Source organism: Rutidosis leptorrhynchoides, chromosome 9, assembly GCF_046630445.1.
Source record: "Rutidosis leptorrhynchoides isolate AG116_Rl617_1_P2 chromosome 9, CSIRO_AGI_Rlap_v1, whole genome shotgun sequence".
In the NCBI taxonomy this organism is placed as follows: Eukaryota; Viridiplantae; Streptophyta; class Magnoliopsida; order Asterales; family Asteraceae; genus Rutidosis; species Rutidosis leptorrhynchoides.
The window spans coordinates 320,238,750-320,262,188 of record NC_092341.1 but is presented as its reverse complement, the minus strand read 5'-3'; the positions used below and the strand labels follow the sequence as shown (position 1 = coordinate 320,262,188).

The 23,439-nt window shown below is 34.8% G+C and overlaps 1 protein-coding gene across 1 annotated transcript; it reads right to left on the bottom strand.

The window, feature by feature from the left end:
* Nucleotides 1–43: 43 nt before the first annotated feature.
* LOC139866896 (acyltransferase GLAUCE-like) lies at nt 44–3,650 on the bottom strand. The gene is made up of 2 exons (XM_071855190.1): nt 3,169–3,650; nt 44–1,162 (listed from the first exon to the last, which is right to left on the bottom strand). The coding sequence occupies exons 1-2, from the start codon at nt 3,640–3,642 to the stop codon at nt 272–274; spliced, it is 1,365 nt and encodes a 454-aa protein (XP_071711291.1). The 5' UTR covers nt 3,643–3,650; the 3' UTR covers nt 44–271.
* Nucleotides 3,651–23,439: the final 19,789 nt, after the last annotated feature.

Below are 23,439 nucleotides of genomic sequence, written 5' to 3'. Positions count from 1 at the left end.
GTACCAAACTGTTTTTCATTTAAGCTTATTTGGCTCTGTTCATAAAAGCTAATAGTTTATATTGCATCATGCATTTACATATCACAACTGTAATTAGTTCACTTAAGATATTACACATATAGCTCTTATATATCCAGAAATAGATAGATAGATTACTCCTTCAACACTTCAAATACATTACATACACATGCTTGAAAACCAATAATAGTAAATAGTAAATACATTCTAAAAAGCACTCCACATGGTCAAATACACTGCAAGCTTCAAGTCATCATGCCAAAAACTTATGAAATAAGGCTTCAAATTTTTCCATTTCTTTGCTAGGCAAAGCCACCAACACATTCACTTCATTGTTATTATCAGCACCAACAATATCTGGAAATAGCAATATTATGTCTTTCCTATGATAAACAACAGGACAGCTATACTTCGGTTTACCCCACGGGTACTCCACGTCAGCAAACCCTAACCGCCACCATGACGATATCATAAACTCCCCAACCGGAAACCCTTTATTCACATCACCCCAATCGATCACCGATCTTGCATACTCACTTGTCATTCTATTAGTACCTTCTGTCACCATTTCCACTAGCTTAGACAACGGGCCTTCTTCAATCTCTTTGCATTTGGCCGAGGCGTACGCACTAAGAACTACATTACCAGCTAACGATGATGGTAAGTCCAGCCTTGTTCGAACGTCAACCGCGTATAACACGGTTGACACTCTCTCAGGGTCATACTCTGACCCTGAGGACAACGCTTTGCACCGCCATACATGGGCTGCAACCACATTGAATCCGGTGATTTTCGCATCGGCTGACACAGGCCCATCTTTGGCTTTCTTTTTTAACCGGGCTATGTCATCTGAGGTTAAGTTGAAAATCTTGAAATCGAGTTGATCATCTAGGATGTCAAAGACTGTAGGGTTTGGGATGTCTGTTCCTGTTGGGATTTTAAGGAGTTCAGGGTGGTCAAATTGAATTTGTGGCGGTGATCTTGCCGCCAATAGGTGGCGGTCATTGCAGGGAATGACGGCAAGTGGTTTATCAGCGGCCAAAGCACCAAGATTTTGAAGAAATGTTTTGAAGCTTAGGCCATCAAAAGTGGCATGATTTGTTGCTACACCAATTGCAAATCCACCACACTTGAAAGATGTCAACTGTTTAAATACATTTAATTGTTAACACTTGCATATATGTTATAACTTGACAAACTATGAATAACTACTACTTTGTAACGGTTCTATTTGATACCAGGGGTTTTACTCGTTAGTGTTAGTGAGAATCCAATGTAATTGTCGTTAGTTTTCTATGCGAACCGGAAATGGAAAAAAAAAAAAATTGCCAAAGTTTACAATGACACCTTACATAATAATTTATTACATAGGTTTTGCTAGCGTCTACCTAAGATAAAGAGTGAACATTTAGAAAGACCTCTAATCAACCAATATGATATTAATTACTTCTAAACAAGCTAAAATGAGATAGAAAACTATAAATTTAATATTCCAAGTTAAAACAATGATTAATACCATTATTATTTATTATACCCATTTATATGCTAAGCATATTATTATACCTTGCTAAGCATATTATTATACCTAGTAGGCTATTTTATGTTCTCTTTGCTTATGGTTGTTTTTGCCGGGTTTTTCTTTCCTCTTGTTGCTCTTCCTTGTGTTTGTAATCGTTTGGTCTCTTTTATCAAAGATTCTCATTATTTTTATTATATCCGTTTATTGAAAAAAAGAATTTATCTTCAATAAAATTTAATGAGATAATACTAAATCACATAATACCATCTTTTACATTATTTTTCTCATGATACGTGCATTATCAATTTGTATTTTTGTACATCACCAAATATGATATAAAGTATGATATTTTACAATTTCACAACACATTATAGTGGTGTACTTGTAAAAATTAGCGGTGTACTCACTTATTTTTTTAGTAATGGTATTTTTTGTGTTTGTAAAAAAAGATGTTTTTGCATTTTTTATAATCCCACATTTATTCGAAGTATTTCCTAACTGGGGGTACGCACCATAGTACAAAACGTCAATTAAATTCGAAATTACTTAAATGATGCTTAACCCACGTTTTAAGATTCATCACATCTTTTTGACTTTTACCAATTAACTTATACGACCAACAGTTTTCGTAAGCCATAACTCGTACTGGTATATATCTTCCCATTTTCGTGTATATTTTGTGTACTTGGTTTTCTATCACAACTTTATATTTTTATATATACCATAAAAAGTTTAATTACTTTTTTTTTTATTAAAGAGTTATTGACTTAGCGGGATTGAGGTGACATTTTTAATCAAAAGGTTGGGAGTTCAAGTCCAGTGTGAGTTTGCCATTTTCAAAATAATAATATTAATATTAATTTATTTTTCAAAAACTTCTTTCTCAGAAAAAGATGATCTATAAGGAGGTCACTTATGAATCCGTCACTATTCATTTTCTCCTCCCAAGTCACGAGAACAATCTCTTTTTATTGATTTATTTTCTCTTTACGTTATGGGAAAAAAGCTGGCCGGGATTCAAAAAAATTAGTCGATGTGTTTGTAAGTTAAGACATGTTTGCATTACGCAACTAATAGAAAAAACGACTACTAGACTCTAGAAAGAGATTTTTACCCTTCTTTCTCACCATATTTGTTTATTTCCCTCACCGACTTGGCCCGGGCCTAAGTGAGAGTGAAGCAGTGGGCCTACTTATCTCATCGGAAAAGAGGTCAAGAAAAAGGACACATTTGACTCGACAACAATATAATAATAATAATAATAATAATAATAATAATAATAATAATAATAATAATAATAATAATAATAATAATATCATTAATTAATATGATTGTAAAAATAACAACAACAACAATAATAATAATAATAATAATAATAATAATAATAATAATATTATTATTATTATTATTATTATTATTATTATTATTATTATTATTATTATTATTATTATTATTATTATTATTATTATTATTATTAATGAAATTTGGAATTTCCGACACACTCTTGTAAGCAAATGGTCAATGGTTATTTAAAAATATAAAAGCTAAAAAAGAACCTGGTAGCTTACTAAATAAATAATAAATAAATATATAAATAGAGCATGTAATAATTTTTTATATAACACATATACCTGTAAAATGCATAGTGGTTTTTCATGTAGATCCAAGTTTTCATAACTCTTTTGAACCAATTGTCTAAAACCAGGGTTTGGATACACCAAGTCACCAATCTCACCCAACTCAAACTCACTCGAACCCACCACGAACCATGCCCCAGCCGCATTACAATCAAACTCGAACCGTTGCAACTCATGGTTCAACTTCAACCTCCCTCCCAAAAAATCATATGGCACCATTGCCTTACTCAAAGCCAACTTAAGCTTTTCTGCCACTACTTGTGGCGGAAATTCAGGGTTGGCTTCAAAAAAATGGACCGTCTCGACGTTAAAAGTTAAAATTTGGTCTATGTTCGATAAGAACATGGACCGTTTTTCGGTTTCATGAGGTGGTAAGATAGTGACTGTGTCATGTATAATAACTTTAAGGTCTTCAATTATTTCGGGAGTAGAAGATTTGATTATTGGAGATTGATAAAGAGTTCCCATTGTGAGATTTGGTGTTATGCTTTAACAATTTGAACATGTTTTCCCTATTTATAAGGGTGGTATTTAAAGACACTGCGAACATTTAATCGACTGAAATTTACATAAGTTTGTACAACAAATACTAAAGAAAATAAAGTGATACGGAGTACTAAAAAAGTGGGACCAATGTATAGGTATTTGGCAAAAGTGGGACCCTTTTATATTAGTAATGCTGTAATGGTGTTGGTCATGTATCTATACATATACGTTGTATACGTTTGGTATACAAACAAGAAAAATCCATAAAGCACGAAAAATATATTGAAATCCACAAGTACTAAAGTCTTTATGTAACATCACATGGGTGACAATATATCGTTAAACATCACTCTCGCTGTCTCAAAATATATGCTCCCTTATAAATGTTCAAAACTTTCTGAAATTAATAAAAACTAGTTTTTTCCCTGCGATTTCGCTGCGGGTTGGTTCTCAAAAAAAAAAGTTACTGTAGCTACAGTAGCGGATATTCGGGTCTGTTTGGTGGAGCGAGTCAGGTGATCCGGATGGTATTGGGTTCGTGGTTGGGGAATCATGTTTTAAAAAAAAAAAGTTACTATTCACGGATGGTGTCAACTAATCATAAGTTGACACAATTTACCACGATTTATTATATATATATAAATTATCTTTTGACACATAAATAATCATTTCATTGGTTGATTTGTGAAATATACAGTTAATTTGGAATTACATCATTATTTCAATTTCTTTCAGTTTTTATTTTCAGTTAAAATTTTTAAAGGCCTTAGAATTTTTTTTTTAAGTCAAAATAATATTAGAGGATAGGGAATATGTGACTGTTATACGTATAAGTTGTGTGTGAAAACATTTCATTGGTTAAAAAATAAATTGGTTGCACATTTTTCAAGTAGGTGTATAACAGTCACATTTTTACTTTACTTATATAATATACAAACATAGTTTGAGAGCTATCTTCATGGACTCTTCGGTTACTACTTTGTTAATTTGTTAAGTTTGGGGTGATGATATGTACACAACTCATTTTTGTTATGTAAACAGCTATCATGCTTTACAGTGTTGTACATTACATCACTATAAAACGTGATAATTGTATACATAACAAAAATAAGTTCTGTACATATCACTCTCCATTTTTTTTTTTTTTTTTTTTGAAAATACATATATATATATATATATATATATAATAAAAAAAATCTGAAGATCTATAGAGTTACATGTGAAAACAAATCTGATGATCTATTTGAAATCAACATGCATTTTACTACAGCGTCACTATTGAACAATTGCAAATACTTGGCCGTAAATAACCCATAAACCTACAAACTCAAATGCACATAAAACCCTAAACCAGAAAGTAACTATATATCGAGCAAAGTCAGATTAAAAATTTTCAAATCCGCAGCAACGCGAAACCCCCATAAAAAACTCTCAGACTACCTAACGCACCCCCAAGTTTGTCAATGAACCTGCGAAAATGGGCCGTCGAAAAACCCAAGAATCGTATCAGGAGTTATACTACTCTAATATGGTCCGGGTGTGATATTTAACAATCAATGAATTGTATTTGCTAGTTTTCACTATTACAAAAACCGATTCTAGCATGAACTAATAACAATGAAGAAGAAAAACCTAAAAGCAAAATTTTCCACCAAACGTTGAAGCAATATCGGGCTGTTCACATTAATCTCTGTGGCGACGAGAAGGGTAAAACCGACCTCTGGCGGCTCCACATCGACCGGTCTCACGGTCAACATTTGAGAGAAAAATCGGGCGGAGCTTAGAGTAACCCAAAGGGGGTATCCGCCTCACCTGAATTTAACGGATAAAAAAATTTTACACTAATTTTTTTTTATTACTAAAAAGTAGGGTTTTTATAAGTGTCTACGCCCGCTGAAAATGAAAAATTTATTAAATTTTCGCATCCGCCCCATCTGTCTTTGAGTTCAAGTTCCGCCACCGGTAACCCATGCTTAAGGGGACATGGAGCAGGGATTGAACACATGACCACTGCTTTATGCTGCATGTACTCAAACCACTAAGCTATTATCGCAACGACGAGAAGCGGTAAATGTGTAGTGAAACATGTTCAACGCTGAAAAAAGGCATATCGCTTCAAGTGCTCTTAAATGCAGTCAATGTAAACAATTTACTAAAAAAAAAAGTAAAATATCATCTTTACAAAAAAATGCATTTCTTCCCTTAATAACATCACAACTTGTTTCATTCCTATCAAAGCTATTTCAACATATTATCCTTACACTTCATTTTGCCGCAAGGTTATTTTGTCTTGTTCCACATGTGATTTAATTAATTAATTAATAAAGTATAAAACCATTTTTATAAATCTATGAATGAATAATGTTAGAGTGATGACATAACATTTGGGTAGTTGGATTCTTAATGGCGTATACCTAATACCACGGTGGCTTAATTATCAAATAGATAGTCATCGATATGGATATGACAATCCTAATGGACCCCTAACTTTTATGCTACATACTACACACCTTTTAAGACTATTTATAGTAGTTGAGGGCGTGAGTTGGAGGCGTGAATTGCTTTTTGTATTTTTTTGATGACTAGGACGTGTGGGTTGTTTTTGTGGAGTAGTAGTTGTGTGAGGTTTTGGTGTGGGTTAAAAGTTTTGTGATGATGTGTTAAAATATAATTGAGTTAAGTATTAAAAGAAGATAAAAATAATATTTTTAAATTAATAAAAAACAAAAACTTTCAACCCACTCCGTGGCTTCATGCGTTGCAGAGCAAAGAATGCCCCAACACTGCCCCCATCCCAAGCCTTGATACTCCATAAGTTGGTGTTGGTTGGTTGCCACCTAGGCATCCCACGCCCTTTTTATAACCGCTACAAGAGGTCTAATTCTAATATAAGCAGGTGGTCAGGACGCATTGCATCGAACACTGTCTTACCGTACATTAAAAGTACTTTGCTAGTTTGCTTTAATAAGACTATTTGTTGTAGTGGTTGGGGGCGTGAGTTGCTTTTTGTACCTTTTTGATGACTATGATATGTGGGTTGTTTTTGTGGAGTAGTGGTGGTGTGGGGTTTTGGTGTGGGTTAGGAGTATTGTGATGATGTGTTAAAATATAATTGGATTAAATATTAAAAGGGGGTAAAAATAAGATTTTTAAAATAATAAAAATTAATAAAATTATAACCCACTCCGTTGCAAAGCCCGTTGCCATCCCAGGAACGCTCAAACTTTTGCTTTGAGCCACGCCTTGATACGGTTTGGATGGGGGCGGCGCCGGGTGCCATGTCACCCCCCAACGCCGTTGCAACATACCGCTACAAGAGGTCTAACTATTTAATAATCCTTTTCAACAGAACAAATACATATAATTCAATCGTGAATAATTAAATTTATAATAACCTATATAGTTTAGATATTTTTGTTAATTTTTCAATTTGGTATATACGATAATGTGGGGGAAAAAGTATAAAAAATTTTGTAAAGAAAAAATAACAAAAAGTCATAAAAGAAAGTTTATAAAAAGGGTGGTTAAATTGAAAAAAAAAAATAAAAACTAAAGGGACAAACTTAAACATATTATAAAAGGGGTGGTCATGGCTGGAAATATAAAAAATTATAAAGAAGTGACTAGGAGTCCATAGTGATATAGAGCCTATATCTACCGATTCGAAGTTTCCAAACCTCATGCCAAACCATGTGCCAAACCAAGATATATTTATCCTAATCGATTATACTTATACATAAGGTGTTAGATATATACGGGGTAACACTTTAAAAGTTTTTTTTTTTTTTTTTTTTTTTTTTTTTTTTTTTTTTTTTTTTTTTTAATAAAAAAAAAGCAGCCACAAAGTGAGGAGGCTAGGAGTCTATCTAACGATCCCAAGCTCCCAAACCTCATGTCAAACTACGATCATTTTTTTCTATTTGGTTATATGCATAATTTTTCTATTTTTATGAATGAATAAATATCACATTGATTTTGTTTGATTGAATGCGGGTATACTATTATCTTATATGTCTAGGTTTAAATGGTATTTTAATTTAATAATTGCTAAATAAATTAATATTAAAATTTGGTGGAGTTTGTATGTATATATTCTTATGATCATTGATATTCATTTTAATTTTTGATGGATCAACTAAAATTGTATAGGTAAATTGGCAAAATACTTTTTTTTTTTTCAAAGTCTTAAAACAATATACAGTTATACAAATTTTTTTTGGCAATATACACCATTTGTTAGAACATCATTTTAGTCGACCACTCTTTTAACTTGGTCGACCACCTCACTTTTCAAGGCAGTCGATCAAAATTCATTTAGTGCTCGATCGACTCGCTTGTTATATATGTTCGACTTTGTAGTCGACTAACAAACAACGAGGGCTATCAAAAATGTGGTCGACTACCACAATATCAAGTATGGTACACATTAGCAACACACATTTATTTCATATTAAATAACAATAGAAACACACATTTAGTCTTAAAGCATAACATTGGTTGACTAGTTACCACATTACATTTATGTATGGTATGAGATTCACCATGTTTCGGTAGCCTGAGAGAATTATATAGCTTTGTAAGAAAAATTTCAAAAGGTATTGTATATAAGGGTCTTTCTATAGCGTGTTGCATCCGGTTACGAATGATGTTTTCAACGTCAAATCACACTGATGAACTGCATCCGTACGGATACATGATGCATCCGTACGGATACGGATGCATCCGTACGGATACGGGTCCATCCGTACGGATCCGGTCAGTCAGCTTTTTGTGAAATTTGTTTTGGTCGTAACTTTCAAACTGTAATTTCGTTTTTGATGAATAAGCTATCGTTGAAATCATATTGACGTCTAATTTTCAATGGTAAGGTTTTATAAATGTTAAATCAAACTTTAAATGGGGTCGAAAATGTGATATTGCGTGTATGTCTTATTTTGCATGCATATGAATGATGATATTGAATGGACAAGTTAGTAGACTTGTCAAATAGCGAATATAGAGTTGCATGAATGGATTTATAGTATGATTTGGCAGTCTCATGGTTTGAATATAGTGTTGTAAAATGGTATATTATTATATATTATACAAAGTGTTGTCATATTGCAGTATCTATCCATGTTTGGATTATGTTAAGAAATCGTGAAGATTGTATGTCGTTTGGGTATTGTGCTATATGTACTTAAGATATTATACATCGTTATAATCCGTGTTAAGTATTTAGGAAATCTTGTATCGTCATGATAGATTGATATCATGCTAAGTGTTATAACATTGTGATGATATCGTGCTTATTTTACGTTACTGTTGTATTGTTAGTAATTGTGATATAAATTACTAACTTGTTAAGTATTGTTCTATTGTGATACAGACGAGGAGAAGCCTCAGTGATATAAGACCACTGAGTTTGCTGATAATGAGTGAGTGGATTTATCTTCGGATAGAGTTTAATAGCGAGTCATGCTACTGTTGTATACCCTGTTTACCATACTGTTGTAGATACGTGCCATGCTTAGATATGGATTGCCATGCTAGATAAATGTTTGCATGCTTATTGTCGTTGGTCTATGTGCACACTGTGTTTGACACGAGCCGGGCCTGCGGAGGCTGAGGACTCGTAACCGGACTTGTGGAGGTTAGAGTGTATAGGAGGTCAACCAGTCCTGTGGAGGTTGGGTCCATGTCATGCTGTATGTGTGTTGATTCAGTAGGAAGGACTATCGGTAGACTGTAGCCCGATCAGCTACGATTCGAAGGCCCATACATGCCGCCGATCCTCATGTTGTCTTTGTTTGTATGCTAGTTAAGATGTTAGCATAATTGTATGGCTGTTGCATGTTTGATGCTTATGTTGTATCTGTTAGATAAATTTCATTCACTTAGCTTTGTGCTAATCCCCCACATTCCTCCCTTGCAGGTTTATGTATGATGCATGCTAGTTGAAGGGAGTCGGTCGGTTGAAAGATATGTTTGACAAGTCGGAAACTCTGATGTCGGGTCATTTGTAACAAAAATAATTATGTTGTTTTAACGTAACACCCGAATATTTATATATTAGCGTGTTAATCGAGATTTGTAATATATATATATATATATATATATATATATATATATATATATATATATATATATATATATATGTATGTATGTATGTATGTATGTATGTATGTATGTATGTATGTATGTATGTATGTTATATATGTATGTTATATATGTGTGTATGTGTGTGTTTGATTTATTAGCCTTCTGCTGTGATTAAAAAAAATGCGTGATGTTACACCATTTTACAACTTCCATTTACGATTGCCATCATATTAACGTCACCACAATACATTTCAACTTATAAAACTTAACAAGTGAAAATTGATAGAATTTGAAAAATTCAAGAGATCTAAATAGATATAATTTGTCGGTGTAAAAATGAGTAAAAATGAATATATTTATTGTGTGAAAATTAGGATACGTTTGGATAATATTTTTTAAAATAAGATTATCAAATATTCTTCTGAAATTTAATTTGAAGGATAAAACGATATACGCTTTTTAAAAAAAAAATAGCAATATACATCACTAGGTCGAACAACATTTTGGTCGACTACTTCATAGTCGACCAATGTAATAAGGTGGTCTACCATATGCATGGTACACTATATTATTTTATACTGTATTTAGTATTAGATTTTGAGATAAGATTTTTTTGATTTTAGATAATATTTTTTTGATGAGATTCCTGATATGCCCGAATCGGACGGTTTATTTATGAGATGTTGTTAGGTCGCAAAACGTCAACTCAGAATATCAACGGAAGAAGTTGATTGTTTAATTTATATATGCTGGGCCTAAATATTCCTTCCTATGGGTTAGCAAGGGCAAATATGACCTAGGCCACCAATACTCTTTCTTCAAATCGAGAAATCGAGGTACATTTTAGTCGCACCCGGATGAATGGAATACTTTGACTTATGTGCTTCATAAAGTAGCACTTGTCGATAATCTCCCATTATAGGCACCCACACTCTTCCTTGAAAGGACAACAAACCATGCGGGCCTAAGGTAATAAACTCTGTTTGGCCCACGACTCGTTCCTCATGCTTGTTGTTAACAAAAGCTTCAATTTGTATCTCACCAAGCTTTACAAGAAAATCATTAGTAATAGTCATGCGTAACGATCCTACGGATGTTGACTCTTTCGGCTTAACGCATCCGCAACCACGTTCGCCTTACCCGGATGATAAAGTATCTCACAATCATAGTCCTTTACCACATCCATCCATCTACGTTGACGATAATTCAAATCTCGTTGGTCAAAGAGATGTTTCAAACTCTTATGATCCGAATAAATCGTACACTTGACACCATACAAGTAGTGGCGCCAAATTTTCAACGCATGAACCACCGCCGCCAATTTAACATCATGAGTCGGGTATCTCTTTTCGTGCTCCTTTAATTGTCGAGAGGCATAAGCGATGACTTTACCTCTTTGCATTAGAACACACCCGATTCTATTCAATGAGGCATCACAATAAACCGTCATATCTTCTACACCTTCCGGCAACACTAATACCGGAGCTTGACACAATTTCTCTTTTAACAATTGAAAAGCAATTTCTTGCTCGTTCCTCCCAATTGAATCTCACATTCTTCCTCTTCAACTTCATCAAAGGAGAAGAAATTTTAGAAAAGTCTTGGATAAACCGACGATAATAACCAGCCAATCCGAGAAAACTTCGGACTTTCGTAGGTGTAGTCGGTTGCTCCCAACTCTTCACCGTCTCTATCTTCCCCGGATCTACTTGAATACCGTCTTTGTTCACAATATGACCAAGGAATTGAACTTCCCTTAGCCAAAATTCACACTTTGAAAGTTTTGCATACAACTTCTCCTTCCGCAATGTCTTCAACACTTCGCGCAAATGACGTTCGTGTTCCTTCATGCTCTTAGAATAGACAAGAATGTCGTCGATGAAAACAATTACCGACTTGTCCAACATAGGTTGCACACTCGATTCATAAGATCCATGAATGCCGCCGGTGCATTCGTAAGACCAAAAGGCATTACCACGAATTCAAAATGCCCATAGCGAGTTCGAAAAGCCATTTTCTCAATTTCTTCCTCACGGACCCGCATTTGGTGATAGTCGGACCGTAAGTCAATCTTAGAAAAATAGGTAGCACCTTGGAGTTGGTCAAACAAATCGTCAATTCGAGGCAATAGATAACGATTCTTGATCGTCACTTTATTCAACTACCGATAATCGATGCACATCCGCATGCTACCATCTTTCTTCTTCAAGAATAAAACCGGAGCGCCCCATGGCGAAGCACTCGGCCGGATAAAACCCTTCTCAAGCAACTCTTGGGTTTGATTTAACAATTCTTGCATTTCTGTTGGCGCTAAACGATAAGGAGTCTTAGCAATGGGAGTAGCCCCCGGAACCAACTCAATGCGAAATTCGACTTGTCTTTCCGCCGGAACACCCGGTAATTCGTCCAGAAACACATCTTCAAATTCATTAACCACCGGAATTTCACGAATGGATGGTGGCTCTTCACGAGTATCAACTATATGAGCAAGAAAAGCCATGCCACCACTACTAAGAAAACGACGTGCCCGTGCATAAGTGCATAATGGCACAAGTCTCCTTCGTTTCTCGCCATGAATAATTAACTCTCCCCCATTTGGGGTCTTCACATGAATAGACTTTTCATGGAATGCAATATCGGCTTTATAATGATCGAGCCAATCCATACCCACAACAATATCAAATTTACCCAAAGTCATCGGGATAAGATCTATCTTAAACGTTTCGGTACCAAACACAATATCACAAGTTTTACAAACTCAAACCCTAGCACCTTCTTACCATCCGCTATTTTAACTTCTATCGGATGACTTAACTTAGCTAGTGGCTTATTAAGCTTAGACATAAATCGTGGAGACACAAACGATAAATTAGCACCGCTATAAAATAGTATCCTTGCCGGGTTAGAGTTAACCATGAAAGTACCTGAGACGACTTCATTGGATTGCTTGACCTCATCATTGGTCATTAAGTAATTTCACCCCCAAGCCGTACTCGCTGCTTTCTCCAACTTCTTAACATGATTACCCCGCAACTCGGGACATTCCGTCATTCGGTGCCCTTCCTTGTTACAATTAAACAAGTGAGTTTGTTTGTAGAGAATAGGTTCGGACAATCACGAGCCATGTGCCCCTTTTGTCCACAATTGTAGCACGAATAAGAAAAACCCCCAGAAGCACTCTTCTTCACACTACCAACACTTTCAGAACCCTTCTTGTTCTTCTTGTTTGAAAAGTTCAAATGAATCGAACCCTCAAACTTTCTTTTGCCAAAAGTAAAACCACTCTTTCTCAAAACGTGCGCCTCAAAACCCTTGGCCATATCGAACAACTCATCAAAAGTTTTCACCGAGGTTACACTAATCTTTTCTTGATAGATGTCATTCAAGGTTCGATAGAAGTCTTCCTTCAACATGTGATCATTACCGACATACTCCAGGCAAAATTGGGTCTTTGCCAAGAAAGTGGACTTAAGAGTGTTCAAGTCCATCGACCCTTGCCTCAAAGCACGCAACTCGTCTTTTAGCCTTGAAAGATCGGCCGAAGTTCGGTACTCTTTGAAAAATTCCACCTTGAATTCATCCCACGTGAATTCCATACATTGTTCTTCACCATAGAGTTGGATTTTTGCGTCCCACCACAACTTGGCATCGCCCCTTAACATACTACACCCGTACATTGTCTTCTTATCGAGAGGGCATTCATAAGTACGAAAATCCCCCTCCATATCGGAGATCCAACGGGAACTCTTAAGTGGGTCCCGTTCACCTTCAAAGGTGGGAGGTTGAGAATCCTTTAAATTCTTATAATAGAAGTTCCGCCTTCCAACATTGTCTTCTTGTAGAACAATCTTAACTTGTTCCTTAACTAGATCAACTACTTGTTCGTCAATCGAATCTAGGAACATCTTCCTAACGTTCTCGAGAAACTCTGCCTTTTGACGTTTAAAGATGGCCGCAACCTTAGCCGTGAACTCGGAGTCCTCGCTCGTACCTCCCTCATTGGTATCATGTTCGTTTCTCATCTTCATTCTATAAAACAGAATACGTTAAACAATGAAACGAAAAGACATGACACATATATACAAATACACCTCACCGCCCCATCTTGCTCAATAATTGCCGTTCATCGCGTGTTTGACACGGTTTGAACCCGTAACAATGGTAGCTAATCATTGTTACGCGAGCAAGTCGCATTAACTTGCTAGTACAACGTCTATCTTGCTTGATGATTACAAACACAACACAAAACAATTAGCACAAAGTTAGTTCACCTAAACCTAGACACTAACCAATCCCGGTCCGACCCGTCTCCTACAAGTCCCGCATAAAATGCATACACAATAAAGTCTAAGTCTAGGCACCTATCTCAAGTCGCCTAAATCCCTTAGACCATGCTCCGATACCACTTGTAACGACCCAACCCGTTAAACATCGCAAAAATATTTTTTCTTTTTTAAAACATGGTGTTGATGACTGCGCCTGATCGCGGCGCACCATCATTAGCCGCGACGCGGCCCATAACGTAAATTGAAGGTCAGAACCACCAAAACCTTTGATACCAAAACGCGCTTAAGGTCGCAGCGCGACAATAACCTGGAGCTGATTCTGACTTAACAAAATTTACACAAGTGCCCAATTTCCGCGAATATGATAACAAACATTTCAAAAGAGCTTCACGCCACTTGAATAAGCAAAGTTTACAAGTTTTAAGACTCCCATTCAAGTATTTGGCCACCGGGCATCGTTCACCTATTTACACTTCAAAATATAAGTTTCGACCGACAAGTTTAATTACCAAACAAAACCCGAGCATGGTGTTTGGGATTAAACTACCCAAACCTAGGTCAAACTTCAAAATCTATTCTCTAGCATAATTGATAAGGGAGATCGCTAGTCCAAACGTATACTCTTTCCTTTGTCCACGCCGGAGCCTAGAAAAAGAGTAAACAACGAGAGGGTAAGCAAACGCTTAGTGAATGCAATAATTATACACACACATATATATATATAATATACCTACTTGCAATCACTTACTCATATACCGCATATACGCTAGCAAAATAATTTGCATACCATCTCAAGTACAAAGCTAATTACCTCCAATCCCGCAACTAGCATAATCAATAGCATATAATCGAAACAATACAATATGTGTAGTGACCTGAACTTTTCCATGTTTATATATATTAATGGAGATTGATATTTACATGACTAAATGTTTCCAACGTGTTAAGCAATCAAACTTGTTAAGACTTGATTAAATGAAATAAGTTTCATATAGACAATTGATCACCCAAGTTGACCGGCGATTCACGAATGTTACAAAATTGTAAAAACTACATGTTGTGGTATATATAGACATATATATATATATATATATATATATATATATATATATATATATATATATATATGGTTGACATGAGATTATGATGAGTAAGTATCTCACTAAGTATATTAACAATGTGTGATATACATAAGAAATGAGATTACTAAGTTAAGAAACTCGAAATGATATATATAACGATTATCGTTATGATAACGTCTACTAAATATATATGTATCATATTAAGATATTGATACACTATATTTAACACGATAAAATGATATTTAAATATATCATTAAGTATGTTAACAATGAACTACATATGTAAAAACAAGACTACTAACTCAAGAATTACGAAACGAGACTTATATGTAACGATTATCGTTGTAACGATATTTTAATGTATATATCATATTAAGAGATATTAATACATCATAATATCATGATAATATAATAATTTAACATCTCATTTGATATAATAAACATTGGGTTAACAACATTAATTGAGATCGTTAACTTAAAGGTTTCAAAACAACACTTACATGTAACGACTAACGAAGACTTAACGACTCCATTAGAATGTATATACTTGTTGTGTTTTGATATGTATTCTTACACTTTTGAAAGACTTCAAGACACATATCAAAGTACTTCTACTTAACAAAAATGCTTACAATTACATCCTTGTTCAGTTTCATCAACAATTCTACTCGTATGCACCCGTATTCGTACTCGTACAATACACAGCTTTTAGATGTATGTACTATTAGTATATACACTCCAATGATCAGCTCTTAGCAGCCCATGTGAGTCACCTAACACATGTGGGAACCATCATTTGGCAACTAGCATGAAATATCTCATAAAATTACAAAAATATTAGTAATCATTCATGACTTATTTACATGAAAACAAAATTACATATCCTTTATATCTAATCCATATACCAACGACCAAAAACACCTACAAACACTTTCATTCTTCAATTTTCTTCATCTAATTGATCTCTCTCAAGTTTCATCTTCAAGTTATAGGTGTTCTTCATAAATTCCATAAGTATAGTTTCATAAAAATCAAGAATACTTCCAAGTTTGCAAGTCTACTTCCAAGCTTTCTAATCCATTCCAAGTAATAATCTAAGATCAAGGAACCTTTATTATTTATAGTAGGTTATCTTTATAATTCAAGGTAATATTCATATTCAAACTTTGATTCAATTTCTACAACTATAACAATCTTATTTCGAGTGAAAATCTTACTTGAACTGTTTTCGTGTCATGATTCTGCTTCAAGAACTTTCAAGCCATCCAAGGATCCTTTGAAGCTAGATCCATTTTTCTTATTTCCAGTAGTTTTATCCAAAAAACTTGAGGTTGTAATGATGTTCATAACATCATTCGATTCATACATATAAAGCTATCTTATTCGAAGGTTTAAACTTGTAATCACTAGAACATAGTTTAGTTAATTCTAAACTTGTTCGCAAACAAAAGTTAATCCTTCTAACTTAACTTTTAAAATCAAATAAACACATGTTCTCTATCTATATGATATGCTAACTTAATGATTTAAAACCTGAAAACACGATGAACACCATAAAATCGGATATACGCCGTCGTAGTGAAACCGGGGGCTGTTTTGGTTTGGATAATTAAAAACTATGATAAAATTTGATTTAAAAGTTGTTCTTCTGGGAAAATTATTTTTCATATGAACATGAAACTATATCCAAAAATCTTGGTTAAACTCAAAGTGAAAGTATGTTTTTCAAAATGGTCATCAAGATGTCGTCCTTCGACGGAAATGACTACCTCTTTAGTAATTGACATGTAACTTAAATTTCCGACTATAAACCTATACTTTTTCTGTTTGGATTCTTAAATTAGAGTTCAATATGAAACCATAGCAATTTGATTCACTCAAAACGGATTTAAAATGAAGAAGTTATGGGTAAAACAAGATTGGATATTTTTGATCTTTTTAGCTACGGGAAATGTTTAACAAATCTATAAAAATCATATCCTAGCTAACTTATATTGTATTATACATGTATTCTAATATATTATGTAATCTTGGGATACCACAGACACGTATGCAAATATTTTGACATATCATATCGACCCATGTATATATATTATTTGGAACAACCATAGACACTTTATATGCAGTAATGTTGGAGTTAGCTATACAGGGTTGAGGTTGATTCTAAAAATATATATACTTTGAGTTGTGATTTAGCCTGAGACGTGTATACACTGGGTTGTGGATTGATTCAAGATAATATATATCGATTTATTTCTGCACATCTAACTGTGAACAACTAGTTGTAGGTTACTAACGAGGACAGCTGACTTAATACACTCAAATCTTTAAAACATAATAAAAATGGTTGTAATTATATTTTGATCATACTTTGATATATATGTATATATTTGTATAGGTTCGTGAATCGATCCGTGGCCAAGTTTATTTCCGAGGAAGGAAATATCTGTGAAATTGAGTTATAGTCCCACTTTTAAAATCTAATATTTTTAGGATGAGAATACATGTAGGTTTTATAAATGATTTACAAAATAGACACAAGTACGTGAAACTACATTCTATGGTTGAATTATCAAAATCGAATATGCCCCTTTTTATTAAGTCTGGTAATCTAAGAATTTGGGAACAGACACCCTAATTGACGCGAATTCTAAAGATAGATCTATTGGGCCTAACAAACCCCATCCAAAGTACCGGATGCTTTAGTACTTTGAAATTTATATCATATCCGAAGGGTATTCCAGAATGATGGGGATATTATTATATATGCATCTTGTTAATGTCGGTTACCAGGTGTTCACCATATGAATGATTTTTATCTCTATGTATGGGATGTGTATTGAAATATGAAATCTTGTGGTCTATTGTTACGATTTGATATATATAGGTTAAACCTATAACTCACCAACATTTTTGTTGACGTTTAAAGCATGTTTATTCTCAGGTGAATACTAAGAGCTTCCGCTGTTACATACTAAAATAAGGACAAGATTTGGAGTCCATGTTTGTATGATATTGTGTAAAAACTACATTCAAGAAACATATGTCGATGTAATATATTTCTATTGTAAACCATTATGTAATGGTCGTGTGTAAACAGTATATTTTAGATTATCATTATTTGATAATCTACGTAATGTTTTTAAAACCTTTATTGATAAAATAAAGGTTATGGTTGTTTTAAAAATGAATGCAGTCTTTGAAAAACGTCTCATATAGAGGTCAAAAGCTCGCAACAAAATCAATTAATATGGAATGTTTATAATCAATATGAACGGGACATTTCAGTTGGTATCCGAGCGTTGGTCTTAGAGAACTAGAAAATTTGCATTAGTGTGTCTTATCGAGTTTGTTAGGATGCATTAGTGAGTCTGGACTTCGACCGTGTTTTCTTTAAAAATGATTGCTTAACATTTTTGTTGGAAACTATATCTTATTAACATGTAAATATTATGTGATATATTAATCTCTTAATATGTTTGATATTGTGTGATAGATGTCTACCTCTAGCACAAATCCCATTGACTCACCTAATAATAACGAAGAGTCGAATATATATTGGCAAGATTCACAAGTTCCCGAAGAACCGGAAGAAGAGGAACCGGAAGAAGAGGAACCAGAAGAAGAGGAACCGGAAGAAGAAGAGGTTCCGGAGGGGGGAATAGTAGGAACCACAGAAAACCGGTCAAATAAAAGAAAATCCTCAACCAATGGACCAAAGTTAATAATGGTCAATGGTGTTTCCGCTAAGGAAGCAAAATATTGGGAAAATTACCAATTTTCCGATGAATCGGATCCTGATGAGGATTCCGATGATGTTATAGAAATTACCCCGACCCAATTTAATGAGGCAAAAGAAAATAATAAGGGAAAAGGCATCAAAATAGAGAAATCCGATTCCGACCCCGATGAACTTTATATGTACCGTCAACACCCGTATTTTCAATATCGTGACAATAACCCGGGAACCTCTAAACCACCAGGTTTTTCTAAACCAATGTGGAAAACGTCGACTCGTATTATAGGAACATCATATATTCCTAGAAGATTAGGAAAAAGAACCAAGTCCGAAGAAGAAGAAACCAGTGATTCAGATTAGAGGGGTGTGAGCATGTTGTGTAATAAATGTATTGTAGCGTTCTTGTACTTTTATGTTCTATGTAAAAATTGCTTGTATTGTTTGTTATTACGAATCTAATCCTTGTCTATTTTACAGTATAAAAACAAAATGGACGTTAAGGGTTGACAACCGAATATTTTAGAAGACCTACCAGAGGATATGATTGAGGAAATCTTGTCTAGAGTAGGTCAGAATTCATCAGCACATTTAGTTATGGTGAAATTAACTTGTCAAACATTTGAAAGACTTTTCAGAAATGCCTTAGTTTATAAAAGGCTTTCCTTTGATAGGTGGGGTATATCACATTGGGGAGACTTTAAGTTACGCCGTGTTTTCTTTAAAGCGTTAAATGCGGGGAACACAAATGCAATTTTACGCTACGGGTTAAGAACCTATTTTGACTCAACATATCCCAACATAGGATTTCGTGAATTAGAAAGAGCTTCTAACATGCAACATAAAGAAGCATGTTATGCTTACGGGTTAGTGATGTTCGCTTCTTACCAAAGTGAGAAAAAGAACATCGGATTGCATCTTTTAAATAAAACTTTCCCACAAGTGACGGATTCAGTAGTTGGGGTGAGAAACAAGGTTTTTAGATTATTACGGGGCTGTTGGACATTACGAAACCCTCGTCCTTTTGACGACATTACAACATGCTGCCTAGCCAATGGTCATAACGGTTATTTTCCACAAGACCAAGGATGGGAAGTCGACTTACTAAAACCAGAATGCATGACTTGTTTATGGACTTATGAATTACGTGTCTTTATTTCCTTTGCTGAACAACTTGCGTATTAACTAGATTTATCTTCAAAACTGTCCTGTATCATAGTGTACTATATTTCATGTTATATGTAATATAGCGAAGTTGTAAGTTTGAAGAATATTTGTATGTGATATATTATTATAATCAGTTTTTCATATGGAATTGTAGTAGTTGAATTGTATATTAGCTACTAAGTATGAACTTAACGGGTAGGTAGTACCCGAATTTAAACTTATAAAACGCTAATATGAAAAAAAAGCTTTTATAAATGAGTTCATATTATGCTATGAGATACTATTGACTACTCTTAATATTCTGTATGATTAACTTGTTTCATTTGACTATTTTGAAGGAAATGGCACCGACTACTCGACACACCTTGAATATGAGCGAAGAGGAATTTCGTGTCTTTCTTGCTTCAAACATAGCCACAGTACAGTCCGCGCTACATACCAACAATAACTCTGAATCTAGCAATACAGCTAACGGTGCAAGAAATCGTGTAGGATGCTCCTACAAGGAATTCACTGCCTGCAAACCTTCAGAATTTGATGGGACCGAAGGACCAATCAGATTAAAACGGTGGACCGAGAAAGTTAAATCGGTGTTTGCCATAAGTAAGTGTGCTGAAGGAGACAAAGTGAAGTACGCTACGCATACCTTCACAGGTATTGCGTTAACATGGTGGAATACCTATCTAGAGCAAGTAGGACAAGATGCTGCTTACGCGAGGGTTACGAACACAGGGATTCGATATTACTTCGTACGAAAGACGATTCACAGAATTGTGCCTATTATGTCCGAGAGCGTTCGAAGATGAGGAAGAGAATAACGACGCGTTTGTGAAAGGGTTACCGGAGAGAATCCAAGAAGATATAAGTTCACACGAGCCTGCCTCCATACAAAAGGCATGTAGAATGGCTCACAAACTAGTGAACCAGATTGAGGGAAGAATTAAAGAACAGGTGGCCGAAGAGGCCAACGTGAAGCTAGTCAAAAGAAAGTGGGAGGAAAACGGTGATAAGAGTCACCAAAACAACAACAACTATCCCAACAATCGCAACATCAATCGCAACTACAACAAACGGCACAACAATAACAACAACAACTACAACAATCATCCCAACAACAATAACAACCGCAACAACAACAACAATCAGAAGCAGCTATGCCAAAGGTGTGAAAAGTATCACTCGGGATTCTGCACCAAATTTTGCAACAAGTGTAAAAGAAATGGTCATAGCGCGGCGAAGTGTGAGGTCTACGGATCAGGGGTCAATAGAACGAAAGGAACAAATGGTATTGGAACGAGTAATGGCAGAGCAAGTAGTGTCGAAGCAAGTTATGCCAATGTAGTTTGTTATAAATGTGGAAAACCAGGCCACATTATTAGAAATTGCCCGAACCAGGAGAACACGAATGGACAAGGCCGCGGAAGAGTTTTCAATATTAATGCGGCAGAGGCACAGGAACACCTGGAGCTTGTTACGGGTACGTTTCTTATTGACAATAAATCTGCTTACGTTTTATTTGATTCGGGTGCGGATAGAAGCTATATGTGTAGAGATTTTTGTGCTAAATTAAGTTGTCCATTGACACCGTTGGATAGTAAAATTTTACTCGAATTAGCAAACGGTAAATTAATTTCAGCAGATTATATATGCCAAAATCGAGAAATTAAACTGGGTAGCGAAATATTTAAGATTGATTTGATACCAGTAGAGTTAGGGAGTTTTGATGTAATAGTTGGCATGGACTGGCAGAAGGAGATGAAAGCAGAGATCGTATGTTACAAAAATGCAATTCCCATTGTACGAGAAGAAGGAGAGCCCTTAATGGTGTACGGAGAAAAGGGCAACATGAAGCTACATCTTATTAGTAATTTGAAGGCACAAAAACTAATAAGAAAAGGTTGCTATGATGTTCTAGCACACGTCGAGAAAGTACAAACTGAAAAAAAGAGCATCAATGATGTTCCCGTCGCAAAAGAATTTCCCGATGTATTTCTGAAAGAATTACCGAGACTACCTCCACATCGCTCTGTTGAATTTCAAATAGATCTTGTACCAGGAGCTACACCAATAGCTCATGCTCCTTACATACTCGTATCCAGCGAGATGAAAGAACTGCAAAGCCAACTGCAAGAACTATTAGAACGTGGTTTCATTCGACCAAGCACATCACCTTGGGGAGCTCCTGTTTTTTTTGTCAAGAAGAAGTGATAATGCTAAAAACGAACATATATTTCATAGCATTATTCCTCAAGAAAGACAAGCTTTTAGTTGCAATTGTTCTATTTACAAGAGATATTCGTTTAAATAATAAAAGGTGAAGACAAAAGACAGATTCGACGAATTGAAGACGCAAACGACCAAAAAGCTCAAAAGTACAAAATACAATCAAAGAGGTTCCAATTATTGATAAGAAACGTCTCGAAATTACAAGAGTACAAGATTCAAAACGCAAAGTACAAGATATTAAATTGTACGCAAGGACGTTCGAAAATCCGGAACCGGGACCAGAGTCAACTCTCAACGCTCGACGCAACGGACTAAAAATTACAAGTCAACTATGCACATAAATATAATATAATATTTAAATAATTCTTATAATTATTTAATATATTATATTATTTATAAAACCGTCGGCAGAAGAAAACAACCAAAAATGAGCCTCCCCAGCTGGCCATGCGATCGCATGGCCTGGAAGGCATAAATCCATGCGATCGCATGAGCCCCAGTTCCAGCCCACATGCCTATAAAAATCGAGCTTTGGTGCACCAAAAATATCCATCTATCTTTCTCTTTTCTCCATTCATACGATATATTTATATTTATAATTTATATTTTAATTTTAATTTTAATTATAATTCTAATAATAAGGGTATGTTAGCGAATGTTGTAAGGGTGTAAGTCGAAATTCTGTCCGTGTAACGCTACGCTATTTTTAATCATTGTAAGTTATGTTCAACCTTTTTACATTAATGTCTCGTAGCTAAGTTATTATTATGCTTATTTAAAACGAAGTAATCATGATGTTGGGCTAATTACTAAAATTGGGTAATTGGGCTTTGTACCATAATTGGGGTTTGGACAAAAGAACGACACTTGTGGAAATTAGACTATGGGCTATTAATGGGCTTTATATTTGTTTAACTAAATGATAGTTTGTTAATGTTAATATAAAGATTTACAATTGGGCGTCCCTATAAATTACCATATACACTCGATCGGACACGATGGGCGGGGTATTTATATGTATGAATAATCGTTCATTTAACCGGACACGGGAATGGATTAATAGTCACTAGAATAATTAAAACAGGGGTGAAATTATGTACAAGGACACTTGGTATAATTGATAACAAAATATTAAAACCTTGGATTACACTCAGTCGACATCCTGGTGTAATTATTAAACAAAGTATTAAAATCTTGTTAC

What these genes read in the sequence shown, in the direction of transcription:
- LOC139866896 (XM_071855190.1), bottom strand. Translation starts at nt 3,642, where the DNA reads ATGGGAACTCTTTATCAATCTCCAATAATCAAATCTTCTACTCCCGAA. An exon ending in AACCACTATGCATTTTACAG is followed by an intron (nt 1,163 to 3,168) that starts GTATATGTGTTA and finishes GTATTTAAACAG; the next exon opens with TTGACATCTTTCAAGTGTGG.